We start from the raw sequence: 12,485 nt of genomic DNA on the forward strand, positions 1-12,485 counted from the left end.
GGGAGCGGGAGGCCGAGCACCGCGGGCCTCCCCCGGGGTCCTGCGCAGGGTTTGTCCGCGTTCCCCCGCCGCCACCCGGGGCCAGGGACACCGTCCCTCCTCTTGCTCCCCCCCGCGCAGGCGTATGGTCCATCCCGCGCCCCTCCGCGGCCGGCACATGGTGTGCTCCGCTTGCGGCGCTGCCTCGCCCCGCCCCCTGCTGGGCCTCGCCCCGCCCCCGCGCCTTCGCCCCGCCCCCGCGCCTTCGCCCCGCCCCCTCAGGCGCCGCGGCTCCCCCGCGCGGCTTCCGGTCGGGCGGCGGGCGCGGGTTCCGGTTCCGGTGCACCGCGCCGTGCGGGAGGAGCCGCGCCGGGCCATGGCGCAGCCAGGGCCGCGCCGGCTGTGACGGGCCATGGCGGCCCCGCACGCCGAGAAGCTGGAGGGAGGCGTCCCGGCGCCGCCGCCCCCGCCGGGGCCGCCGCACCCCGCGGGCAGCGCCGCCGCCGGCGGGCCCGGCAGGAAGCAGGGGAAGGCAGGTGAGTCCGGGTGGCGGCGGCGGCGAGGGGTCGGCGGGCGCGGGCGGCCGTCGCCGGGCTCACGCGGCCCCGCTTCTCCCCGCAGGTCTGCAGATGAAGAGTCCCGAGAAGAAGCGGCGGAAATCCAACACCCAGGTAGGGTCCCGCGGCCCCCGCCCGCCGCCGCCCCGGGAGCCCGGCGCGGGGGCGGCCGCCGGCCGGGCCTCACCGCCGCGCCTTCTCCTTGCAGGGCCCGGCCTACTCCCACCTCTCGGAGTTCGCCCCGCCGCCCACCCCCATGGTGGACCACCTGGTGGCCTCCAACCCCTTCGAGGATGACTTCGGCGCCCCGAAGGTGGGGGCGTCGGCCGCCCCCTTCCTGGGCAACCCCGTGCCCTTCAGCAGCTTCCGCGTGCAGGGCGGCGGCATGTCGCCCCAGGTGCCCCCCGGCTACGGCGGAGGGCCCCAGCCCCTAAGGAGGCAGCCCCCGCCCTTCGCCCCCAGCCAGATGGGCCCAGCCTTCAGTATGCCCCCCCAGAACCCCAGCTACGTTCAGCCTGGTGGCATGAGCTTCCCCAGCCAGCCCTTCAGCCAGCCCCTCGGACAGAACTTCAGCCCTCCCACGGGGCAGCTCATGCAGGGGCCGGTCGGGGGCTTTGGGCCCATGATCTCCCCTACCATGGGGCAGCCACCCCGGGGTGACATGGGCCCGGGGCCTGCTCTCAACCCCCCTGGGGGTCCTGCCATGGCTCCGCGGTTCAGCCAGCCTGGCAATCTCTTTGGACAGTCTCCCATGCAGCGGCCCAGCCAGAACATGCCTAATCTGCCCCCAAACACCAGCCCGTTCCCTGGGGCAGATTCCGGCTTTCCAGCTGGTGCAGAGGAGGGGGGCAAGAACCTGAACCCCCCTCCCAGCACCTTCAGCCAGGAGCAGCACTCAGGCTCCCCGGCAGCTGTCAATGGGGCTCAGCCCAGCTTCGCCCCGAACAGCGGCAGCCGGAGCAGCGGCACTCCTGAAGGCAACAGCCTCCCGCCTTCCAGCAAGGCGGCCGGCAGCTCCGGGCACCAGCCGCCCCCGGGCCTGGTGTACCCCTGCGGGGCCTGCCGCAATGAGGTCAACGACGACCAGGACGCCATCCTGTGCGAGGCGTCGTGCCAGAAGTGGTTCCACCGGGAGTGCACAGGCATGACGGAGAACGCCTACGGGCTGCTCACCACGGAGGCCTCAGCTGTCTGGGCCTGCGACTACTGCCTGAAGACGAAGGAGATCCAGTCGGTGTACATCCGGGAGGGCATGGGACAGCTAGTGGCGGCCAATGATGGCTGAGGGGCTCCTGCCCCGCGGGACTGGTGGCGCTGCCTTCTCCTTGTACAGATCCCTGCTCGGTTTAGGACCAAACCCCTTTTTGTAGCCACCTACCCCCGCGAGCGAGACAGAGACGTGAGCCTGGGCTTTGACATTCCTTCCCCATCCCTGCTGCTCCCAGCCAGGCGCTGACCACCCCAGACGCTGGGCACGGCGGGAGCTCGCAGCTCCGGAGCGATTCCTGCAGCTGCACCCTCTGCTCTGTGCCCCAGAGCCCGCCAGCCTGGAGGCAGCACAGCTGCGCAGGCGGAAGCAGAGGAGCGTGGGGACGTCACGGTGCGTGGAGCCGGCTGCCCTGGGCACTGTGCGGGCTGTGCAGCCGCGTGCTCTGGGCCGCACGGGCTCTCTGGAGCTCGGAGCTGCCCTGGCTGCGCTCGCGTTACTGTTGCAGTCCTTTGGCCGCAGGACTGAGCCGCGCAGGAGGTGCTGGCCTGGGCTGTGGGCAGGGGCTTCCTTTGCTTCCCAGGCGCTGCCCTTGCCTGGTCTCCCTGCCTTTAGCGTCCGTGTGGCAAGGGCCGAAGCAGGGCGGGAGCGAACGTGTGCGCCTGGCTCTGCTCTGCTCAGGCTGCTGGTCGTTGTCGCTGGCTGGGCTGGCGGAGGAGGGCAGCGGCGGCGGCCCCAGGCCACCCCGAGCAGGGCCGGCCGCGGTGTTCGGCGCCGGCCGCCCCGGGGAGGCGCCTGAGCTGCGAGCGCCCGACGCCGTGGGCGCCCCTGGGCACGGAGCGGTGACGCCGGAGGAGCCGGTCGGGCCGGGGGGCAGCGCTGGGGGGGCCCCGCTGCCGCGGCGGCCCCCGCCCCCCTCCCGCCGCCGCTCGGTGACTTCCCCCCTTTTGTAACGCGGTCCCGGAGCTCTGTGCGGGGCCGGGGGGCGCCGCTGCCGCCGCCGCCCCCGTTGTAACGGAGCGTTAACGGAAACTTTTGTATCGTCGCTATAAAACTCCGAAATCGGCCGTGTCCGTGTGTCCGTCCGGGCGCGGGGCGGGGCCTGCGGGGGCCGGGGCCGCCAGATGCCCCCCGGGGGGGCGGGGCCCCACGTGCCCCCCCCCGGGCGGGGGGCGGGGCCCCACGTGCCGCCGGGGCGGGGGCGGGGCATGCTGGGGGCGGGGCCCCACGTGCCCCCCCGGGCGGGGGGCGGGGCCCCACGTGCCGCCGGGCGGGGGCGGGGCATGCTGGGGGCGGGGCCCCACGTGCCCCCGGGCGGGGGCGGTCCTATTGGCCCGGCCGCAGCGCCGCGCGCCGCCATTGGCCGCGCGCGTCACGTGCGCCCCCGTTGCCGATGTAGCGAGTTGCGGAGTTGGGTCCGAAGTTGCCGCGAGGCGCCGGGACGCGACATCGCCCCGGGAGCGGCGCCAGGTACCGCCCGGCCCGGTTCGCCCCGGCCCCCTCCCCCTTCCCCGCCCGGCCCCGTTCGCCCTCGGCTCTCCCGGCACGCCGGCCGGCTCGCCCCAGCTGCCCCGGGCGCGGTTCCGCCCCTCAGCCCGGTTCGGACGGCCCGGAGCAGCCCCGCCCGGCCCGGCGCGACGTGTCGCCGTGTCCGTGCCCCGGCAGCAGCGTCCCGGGCCGGGCGGGTGGGGGCTCGGCCGCGGCCCACCGGGCCCTGGCAGCGCGGGGGCCCCGCCGCCGGGCTGGCTGGCGGCAGCGCTGGGCGCCGCGGCGCGGGAGCTGCCGGGGGCGAGTGCCCTGGCCCTGCGGCTTCGACGGGCTCCGCCGGGGACCTGGAGCAGGGGCTTGGACCGGGGCACGGTGCGGCTCTCCTGGGCAGGCGCCCTCCGGTGATGCCGGCACCCTCGTGTCTGGCGCCGCCCCCGCTGGAAGGGACGGAGGAGGCCTCCGGCCCCTCTGCGGGAGCTGGCCCCCGGCACGGGGTGCTGGGCTGCCCGCAGTCGCGCTCCCGTTGCGGCTGCGCCAGCTCTGCCATCGCCCGTTGCCATGGCTTCCGAGGGGGGAGAGCTTCCCGTGCGCAGCTCCGCGCGCGGCCGTGTGCCGAGACCCAGCCGCTTCCTTCCTGCAGGGCCCACAGCGGCCGCAGCGCCCCGAGCTGGGCTGCACTCTGCTAAGCGGGCCGGGCGCTGCTGGGCGAGCTGGGGCCTCGCCACCTCCTCCCCATCCCACCTGCTGGGCTGCATCACGGGCAGCTAAAAATATCGCCCAGGGTCACTGCCCTGCGCTGGCAACTGGCGTTGCTGCCCGGGGGGGTCTTGCCCCAGGGGTGTGAGGAGGGCCGGGTTGGGAGGATGAGGCTGCGGTGGAGGCCCTCGAAGGCTACGGTCCCAGGCCAGGCCTCTGCCTGGGTGCAGGCTTTCCTGCTGTTTGTCACCTTGGGAGCTTCTCCGATTCCTCCCTGCAGCTCCCAGGGCTCTTCCCCCACCTTCGCTGCTGGGCCAGTGCCAGGCTGAGGGGGCTGGGCCCCTCCGCAGCTGCGCTGGGAATGTGCAGAATCCCAGGAAGCAGCCGGCTCCGGGTGCTGCGTCTCGCCTTGTCCCCGCTCCCATTCCCGGCACTTGGCATCTCCTCTGGGAATGCCCCTGGCCCGCCCCTGCGGCAGGCAGCCGTGCCGCCAGCCTGGAGCACGGGGGCAGCACGTCTGCCCAAGGGAAGAAGAGTATTTTGGGAGCACTAAAAGGATGCCGGAGCTGTTCTCCCTGGCTCTGGGGCTAGTACTGCTGGCACTGCCACCCCAACCCTTCCGTGAAGGTCAGAGCAGCTTGGACGCCAGGGCCCTCTGCCAGGCGGACAGGGGTTGGGGTCTGGCCGCTGCTCCTGGTACCACCTGGTGCTTGTGGCTTGGCACCGCACGGAGACCGCAGCTCTCCCGTGTGTTCCTCTTTGTTCCAGCTCACGAAGTCACTTTGCCAGTCAAATCAGCCCAGCCTGAGCCTGGTACTGGGGACATCCTGGCAGGCAGGGGAAAGGGCAGAGCCCTCTGTGCCAGCTGGTGCCCACCTGGGTCTCCGTGCGCTGATGGGAACAGGCCTGGGCCGCAGGGTGAATGCCTGTCTGTCTGTCCCCCCAGGTGGGCTCTGGGATGTCCCCAGCAGGAGCAGGAATGGCAGAGAAATCCGACTCACGGGACTCAGAAAACAGCTGGGTGATGGCAGGCACCGAGGTGAGGGTGGCCCTGGCTGGAGAGACCCTGGGGGGCAGTGCTGGGGGAGCCTCATGGCAGCTCCCCAGCTGCAGCCTGGTTCCCTCGCCCTCTCCGGGAGCCTGGTGCGGAGGGAAGCGCCCGCAGGGCTGGGTGGGAGGAGAGAGGTGCCTGGAGACCCGAGCGGGAACCACATCAGCTGCTGCCCGTGCTCCCAGGGTTTGCCTGTTGAAACGATGGGCCCAGAGCAGGAACTGGCCTCCCACACGCGGGAGGATGAGGAGCTGGAAGAGGACAGCACCGCAGACACAGTGGCAGGCGCACGGTTATCCCAGGGGTGGGCCGCATCCCAGGAGTCCCCGTCAGCAGCCGGTCCTGGCCTCTCCGCAGCGGTGGCCGCCCTCAGCGGGAGTGGCGAGGCCTCCTCCCCGGGCCAGAGCCAGGGCCCGGAGGAGGGCGAGCTCGAGGTGAGCGCGGGCCGGGCGCGCAGCGGGGCCTGGGCCGTGGCGCCAGGGCAGGGCGGAGGCAGCCCCGCTGTGTCCGTCTCCTCAGGACTTGGAAGAGCATCCGGGCCCCACAGCGGGGGCAGTGCCCGTGCAGACCCCCGACAGCGCCTCCCCGGATGGCTGCGCCCAGGAGGAGCCCGATGCCGAGGCTGAGCCGGGACCCTGGCCTGACGCCCGCAAAGCAGGTCAGTCCCTTGCAGTGGGTCAGCTCAGCCCAGAGCCGGGGTGGGTCTGTGCTGGTGCAGCCCGGAGGGCCTGCGGGCAGAGGTTCGGTGCCAGGGCTGAGGGGTGCAGCAGTCCTGGAGGTCCCTGTCCCTCCCCAGAGCCGCTGGCGGAGGAGGGGAGCTGCACCAGCAGTGATGACGATGTGGAGGGGCTTCGGAGGCGGCAGGTCCACGAACCCCGTCCTGGGCCTGCTCCCCCTGGGCCTGCCCCACGCTGGGGGACCCAGGACGCCAACAACGAGGATGAGTTCAACATGAGCAAGTACCTGCTGGGCGCCTTGGCGCTGGTGGCCGTGGGGCTGCTGCTCCTCTCCGGTGAGTGAGGGAGCCTGGGCAGGGGCAGGAGGGGGCCCCCGACGCCTCCCTCATTGCCTGCTCCTCTCCCTAGGCGGCATCTATGACCTGCCAGATGGTGAGTACAGGGGGACCGTGGTCTGCTCTGCCATGGGGCCGTGCCTGGCATCAGCCCCGGGCATGGTGCAGCCTGTCACGCAGATGTGGCCTGATGTCCCTGGTCTCTGCCAGGCCCCGTGGAGAGTGTGGTGACCCGGGACATTGCAGAAGGGGAGCAGGAGTCGCCGCTGCCTGCTGATGGCACAGTAAGCGGGACTGGGGGGCTCCATGCCCTCCTGCTGAGCGGGCAAAGGGGAAGTTTTGTCCTCAGCACCCTCAGGGTTGCATCCTGGCTCTCCCCCAGGACTCACCACAGAAGTCCCCATCAGATGCTGGGGACCCCCAGAGCATGCAGTCCATGAGCCTCCTCTTGGACAGACTGGCCAAGGAGAACCAGGACATCCGGCTCATGCAGGCTCAGCTGCAGGTGGGTGAGCAGGCAGAGCCGGGCGCTGCAGCCCCAGCGCTGCTACTGTGAGGTCCCCCACATGCTCTCTCCCTTGCCGTGCACCCTGGGTCCCCCCACGTGGCGCTGGTGCTGTGGCCCCGGCGCCCACAGTTCCACGCCCTCTCCGCAGGCGCACAAGGAAGAGCTGCAGGCGCTGCTGCGGAAGAGAGAGGGCGAGGCGGCCGTTGCCGGGGCCCAGCAGCAGAGCCTGGCAGCGGAGAACGCGCAGCTCCGCGCAGCGCTGCAGCAGGAGGCCGCCGCGCTCCGGGCGGCCCAGACTGAGCTGCAGCGCCTGCACGGTGCGGGGGCCCGGGGCAGCCCCCAGCCCCAGGCACCGGAGGCTGGGCAGCCTCATGGCCCAGGTACGCCAGCCGGCGATGAGCCCGCGGTACGGCAGGAGGTGGCCAGGCAGCGCAGCTTGCTGGTCTCAGTGCAGCAGGAGCTGGCAGGCGCGCTGGAGCGAGCCCGGGCCTCGGGGAACCTTGAGCGGCTCTTGGAGGAGCTGAGCGCCCTGGAGGAGCATCTGGGCCAGGAGGTGCAGGCGGAGGGGGCTGAACCCTTCCCCAGGCACTGGAAGAAGCCGTTCAAAGCCGATAAGAGGGAAAGTAAGCGGCAGAAGCGGCACGGCGCTGGGGAGGCCCCTCACGAGCTAGGCGAGGGGGGCGGCAGAGAGAAGAAGGAGCAAGGCAAGCCCCATGGGCACAGGAAGGACCCCCGTCCCCCGCGGGAGCACAAGGCTGGCAAGGCCTGGGGGAAGGCGTCTCACGGGGCGCCCCAGCGTGGCCTGCGGGAGCTGCCCCCGCTGAGCCAGTACTGGGCGCCACAGGGCTGCTCGGGGGTGGCCGACTGCGCCCACAAGGAGGGCCGCGAGGTGTTGGGGGCCGCGCTGGAGCCGGTGAAGAAGGCGCAGTTCCTGCAGCTGCTGCAGGGCTTCATGGGGCGCCTGGGCTGGGGGAGGCACTTTGCGGAGCTGGCCGTGCTGCTGGAGGGCGTCTTCGGGGCTGATGGCACCTTCGCCCACGACCGCCTGCGCTTCGTGGACTTCGTGGATGACGTGGAAGAGCTGCTGGAAGACCTGGCGAGGCGTGAGCAGGGCGACAAGAAGGCAGCCGATGGCTTTGAGGAATTTGTGCTGCGGCACTATGCTGAGGATAGCAGGTGAGTCGGGACTGGGGGGCCATGCAGGGACGGGTCCCAGAGCCCCTGGACCCCCTCACAGCCCCTCTTCTCTTGCAGTGTCCTCAAGAAGGAGCGCCACAGGAAGGGCACCCAGCAGCACAGCAGGGCCAGTGTCACGCAGGACCATGAAGGCCGGCCACGAGGGTAGAGCCAGGCAGGCCCCATAGTGTGTAGGGGGCAGCTGGGCTTGTTGCAGGTATCTGTTTAACGCACTGTGTCCTGCTCCGCGGGCCCCCAGCCTGTGTGGGGGGCAGTGGCCCCCAGTAGAGCCGTTGTTGGGGGTCAGTGGGGCTGGCTGGGCTGTGGTTGCTCCACATGCAGTTGTACACCTCCAGCCTCGAGGCCGCACAGCTCTGGGCTCTCCCCACCCCGTCCCAGCTGGGCCGGGCGCTGTGGGCCCAGGCACTACCGCACCTTGTGTGATGCTGCACTGCCGTAGATGCAATAAAGTCACCGCTGGTCAAGGCTGTAGCTGGTGCTGCCTGAGGGGTCCGGGCCGTGGGGGGTCAGAGACGTGCGGGGGGGGGGCAGGGAGCACAAGGGCTGCTTGAGGGGCAACTGCGCCGTGGGGGCACTGGGGCTGCCCAAAGGACCGGGCTGTGGGGGAGGTTCTGGGGCTGCCCAAAGGGGTCAAGGCCGAGGGGACCGGGGGCAGGGATGGCCGCGGGCGGGCAGAGGCTGGAGGCCCCGAGGCGAACGCCGGCGGGGCCGCGGGGAGCCGCCGCCGCCCCGGGCCGCCCCATCGGGGCTCGGCGCTGCGCCCGCTCCCGCCCTGCAGGGGGCGGCATCGCGCGGGCGCCCGCGCGGGGGCGGAGCCAGCGGCGCCCTCTGGCCACGCCCCCTCCGGGCCGTACCATCCCGCTCCTCGGAAGGGGGGGGGCTGCCCGCCGGAGCAGGGCACCGCCTCCGCCGCCCGGAGTCCCCGGTGCCCCCGAACGGCGGCGCCGCGCGGGCCGGGCCGCGGCCCCTCCCGAGCCGGCGCCCCGGGCGCCCCCGGCCGCGCGGCGGCGGCGGCGGCGGTGCGCGCCGGGCCCATGGCGGCGGCGCCGCGCGCCGTGCTGCTGCTCAGCGGCAAGAGGAAGTCGGGCAAGGACTTTGTGGCCGAGGAGATCCAGAGCCGGTACCGGGGCGCGGGGCTGGTCCTGGGGGCGCTGGGCGCGGGCCCGCACCGGTACCGGTGGAGCAGGGCCTGGGGCTGGCCGGAACCAGCGGGGCTTGGCTGGTACCAGCGGAGTGGGGCTGGTACTGGGGGCGCTGGGCGCGGGCCCGCACCGGTACCGGCGGGGCTGGGCCGGTACCAGCGGAGTGGGGCTGGTCCTGGGGGCACTGGGCGCAGGCCCGCACCGGTACCGACAGAGCAGGGCCAGGGCTGGGCTGGTACTGGGAACTGGGGGAGTTGGGCCCGGGCTGGTACTGGGGAGCTGGTTCTGGGCTGGTCCTGGGGAACTGGGCTGGTACTGGGAGCACTTATTTGGAGTCTGGCTGGTGCCGGGTCCAGGGGAGGGCGATGAACGGCCCGTTGGGTCCCAGCGGCCCGGCCGTGCCGGGTGGGACGCGGCGGCGGGGCCGGTCGGGGGCCGCTTGGCCGGGGCCGTCCGCGTCCCGCTGAGCCGGCGCTCCCGCAGGCTGGGCCCCGACGTGTGCACCATCCTCCGCCTGTCCGGACCCCTCAAGGAGCAGTACGCCAAGGTACCGCCGTGCCGTGCCGTGCCGTGCCGCGCCGTGCCACATGGGCCTGGCACCCGCTCACCCCCTCTCCCCGCAGGAGCACGGCCTGGACTTCCAGCGGCTCCTGGATGCCAGCGCCTACAAGGAGACCTACCGGCAGGACATGATCCGCTGGGGCGAGGAGAAGCGCCGCGCCGACCCCGGCTTCTTCTGCAGGATCGTGGTGGAGGGAGCGGTGCAGCCGGTGTGGGTGAGCAGGGCCGGGCCCGGGGCGGGGGCCGCGTGGGGCGGCCGCTGACGGGTCCCGGCTCACAGGTGGTGAGCGACACGCGGCGCCTCTCGGACGTGGAGTGGTTCCGGGACGTCTATGGGGACGTGGTGCGGACCGTCAGGGTCGTGGCCACTGAGGAGACGAGGAAGAGGAGGAACTGGGTCTTCGTGGTGGGTGAGTGGCACGTCCCTGAGGGGCTCGGCTTGCTGGGGCACGTCCTGGGTTAAGGAAAAGCCCCGTAGCTCCCGCGGCTCCCGCGGCCGTGCCCCCACCGCGGCCGTGCTGACCGAGGGGAGGGGGCTCCGGCCGGGCCCGCACCGGGGACCTCACCCAGTGCCCCGCTCCTCGCCAGGGGTGGACGACGCGGAGTCCGAGTGTGGCCTGGACCAGGGGCTGGCCTTCGACTGGGTCATCACCAATGATGGGGACGAGCTGTCCCTAGACAGCCAGCTGGAGACGCTGCTGCAGTCCGTCCGTGGCCAGCTATAGCCGCACCGCTGGTGCCAGAGCGAGCCCGTGGCAGCGGGACGTGGACCAAAGAGGGCTGCGGGGTGCTGGGGGGGGGTGCAGCTGCTGCTAACAGCTGGTTGCAGGGGACTAATCCTTCTGCGGGGGCTGAGCCTGGCTCCGACCCCCGTGCGGGGGGCGCTGCGGCGAGGCCGGGTGCGGGCAGTGCCCATCCGCCGCGGTGGGGCTGGGGAGCAGAGCCTGGAGCAGGAGCGAGCAGCGTGGGCCCGGTGGCCGTGGCCCCGTGGCCCGGTGGCCGTGGCCGTCCCCCCCCCCGGTGCCGCCAGGGGGCAGGGCACCCGCGGCCTGCGCCTGGCCCTGCTCGTGCCGCCGGTGGGCGAGCGTCTCTCCCCTCCTCAGCCGCTCCACAGCATCCCGGTTAGCCAGCCCCGCTGGTGGGAGCACGCCTCCACGCCGGGGAGGGGAAGGGGGTCGGGTCCCCCCGTCACGTGTGAGCACCTCGCCTCTGCCTTGGCCAGACCCCCCTGCCCCTCGCGGGGCGGGCGGACGTGCCTTACCCCTGGAGCAGGCGACGCGGTGCCTGCCCCGTCTCCCTGCTCCTCTCTGCACTGCTTCACGGCCCCCGCAGGCTCGCTCTGCGGCCGGCGCTGACCAAGCTGTCTCGCCCACGAGCCCTCGCCAAGGCCAGTGTCAACCCCACCAGACGCAGAGCCCTGCCCGGCGGCTCCCGGCACGGCACGGCGCCTTCCCGGCTCTGCCACGGCAGCGGGTAGAGGCGAGAAGGCGGGGACAGCGCGCGAGGAAAGGCGCTGCCGTTCGGTGACCCTCTGCCCGTGGCTGGGGGCGGCCAGCACCCCTCTCCCAGCCCAGCAGCTCGGCGATTCTGGGAGGGGGCTGCTGCCGCCCTGCCGTGCTCCAGCCCTCCTGCTGGCCATTTGCTGCCCCAGGAATAAACTCAGATGGTGAGACGTGTTGCTGCACTGCGTCTGCTGCTCATTGACCGGTGGGAGGCTCGAGGGGGGGCTGGGTTCGTCCCTTTGCTTCTCGCAGGCTGGGTCTTGTCTCTCCAGGCCCCTGCTCTGTTCTGGCCTCTCCAGCTGGGGCTTGCGTGAGGTGTAGTTTAATTCCTGCGCCGCCTTGGGCGGGGGCCCGACAGCTGGATGTCTCCTGTTGTATTTTAATAGGCTTGCAGGGGCCAATTCCCTGTGGATTATCTGCTTCCGAAGCAGAAGGCTCCTGTCCTAATACCTGCCTGCTGGGCGCTCAGCCCCTGCAGCAGCTGGACGGGAGCGGAGGGGGGAGGACAGTCCTGGGGGGCAGCCCAAGGTGAAAGGGGCCAGCGCAGCCACGATGGACGGGGGGAGGCTCAGCCCTCTCCCGCTTTTGTACGTGAGCTGCTGTCAGAAAAATAGCCAAGGGCTTGTCGTGCCAGGAGCAGGCGCTTGCCCGGGAGCCTGCCCCGGCCCCTCTCCCAGAGCTGAGCGTGCCGTGAGCAGAGGTGATAGCTGGGGCAAGGAGCTGGGGAGGCCTGGGGTGTGCGAGCCCCGGGCCCCCGCCTGGGAAGGCTCCTTGGGGGAATGGTGTCTGCAGTGGGGGGCAGCGGGTGGCCTGGCATTGGCGGGGACCCCGCCAGCTTCCAGCCCCAGCTGCTGCCCCTAATCTCCAGCCTTCGCTTGAGGTCCCCGGCCTTGGGGGAGGCAGTAAGGAGATTACGGGAGCGTTGTATAACGGCAGCCAGCGAGGAGCCTCGAGGGGGCCGAGGACGCCGGGGGTGCCCAGGCCCCCCCGTTGGGCGGCTCAGCCTCCTGCGCTGGCGGCCGCGGAGCCCCCGGTGCCGGGGCGGCTCCTGCTCCCCCGCCCCGTCGGGGGGTGCTGCCAGGCGGCCCCAGCCCCGCCGCTGCTCCTCCGACGGCGCCGCCGCGCCCCGGCCCGGGGTCCGTCCCCGCCGCCGGCGGGCGCGGCGGGGAGGGGAGGGGAGGCGGCCCCCGGGCCGGGGCCGGTGGCGGGGCGCGGCGCAGCGGCTCCGTGCCGCCGCCGTCGGGGCGGGCGCGGCGCCCGCTCGCGGCCCCGGGGCGCCCCGGCGGACTACAAGTCCCGAGCGGCGCGCACAGGCGCAGGGGCCGGGGGCGCGGAGCGGGGCGGGGAATGATGTCAGCCTGCGGGGAGCCCCGGCGCGGCCAATGGCGCGGCCGTGCTGGCGGCGGGGCCGGGCCAGCGGCGGCGGCGGGGGCGGCGGCGGCGAGCGCGCAGCGCCGGAGGGACGCGGCGCCCATTCATGAGCAGCCGCGCGCCCGCCGCCCCGGGGCCGCCGCCGGGGCCGGGGCCGCTGCCGCTGCCGCCGGCGGCCGCGGCGCCCAGGAGCGGAGCGGGGCGCGCCCGGCCG

At 73.2% G+C, this 12,485-nt stretch overlaps 3 protein-coding genes across 3 annotated transcripts; all 3 read left to right on the top strand.

Moving 5' to 3' along the window:
* The first annotated feature begins 341 nt into the window (after nucleotides 1–341).
* PYGO2 (pygopus family PHD finger 2) lies at nucleotides 342–2,810 on the top strand. Its single transcript, XM_062597912.1, has 3 exons — nucleotides 342–515; nucleotides 601–650; nucleotides 745–2,810. The coding sequence occupies exons 1-3, from the start codon at nucleotides 392–394 to the stop codon at nucleotides 1,819–1,821; spliced, it is 1,251 nt and encodes a 416-aa protein (XP_062453896.1). The 5' UTR covers nucleotides 342–391; the 3' UTR covers nucleotides 1,822–2,810.
* A 324-nt stretch (nucleotides 2,811–3,134) lies between these two features.
* PBXIP1 (PBX homeobox interacting protein 1) lies at nucleotides 3,135–8,159 on the top strand. Its single transcript, XM_062597762.1, has 10 exons — nucleotides 3,135–3,213; nucleotides 4,874–4,966; nucleotides 5,164–5,412; nucleotides 5,498–5,636; nucleotides 5,775–5,990; nucleotides 6,064–6,087; nucleotides 6,201–6,274; nucleotides 6,373–6,495; nucleotides 6,647–7,674; nucleotides 7,753–8,159. Exons 2-10 carry the CDS (start codon nucleotides 4,886–4,888, stop codon nucleotides 7,841–7,843), a joined length of 2,025 nt encoding a protein of 674 aa, XP_062453746.1. The 5' UTR covers nucleotides 3,135–3,213; nucleotides 4,874–4,885; the 3' UTR covers nucleotides 7,844–8,159.
* A 560-nt stretch (nucleotides 8,160–8,719) lies between these two features.
* Nucleotides 8,720–11,070, top strand: PMVK (phosphomevalonate kinase). The gene is made up of 5 exons (XM_062597898.1): nucleotides 8,720–8,815; nucleotides 9,321–9,384; nucleotides 9,461–9,613; nucleotides 9,679–9,808; nucleotides 9,987–11,070. Exons 1-5 carry the CDS (start codon nucleotides 8,730–8,732, stop codon nucleotides 10,121–10,123), a joined length of 570 nt encoding a protein of 189 aa, XP_062453882.1. The 5' UTR covers nucleotides 8,720–8,729; the 3' UTR covers nucleotides 10,124–11,070.
* Nucleotides 11,071–12,485: the final 1,415 nt, after the last annotated feature.

The sequence above is a fragment of the Rhea pennata genome, chromosome 31 (assembly GCF_028389875.1).
Source record: "Rhea pennata isolate bPtePen1 chromosome 31, bPtePen1.pri, whole genome shotgun sequence".
Classification (NCBI taxonomy): Eukaryota; Metazoa; Chordata; class Aves; order Rheiformes; family Rheidae; genus Rhea; species Rhea pennata.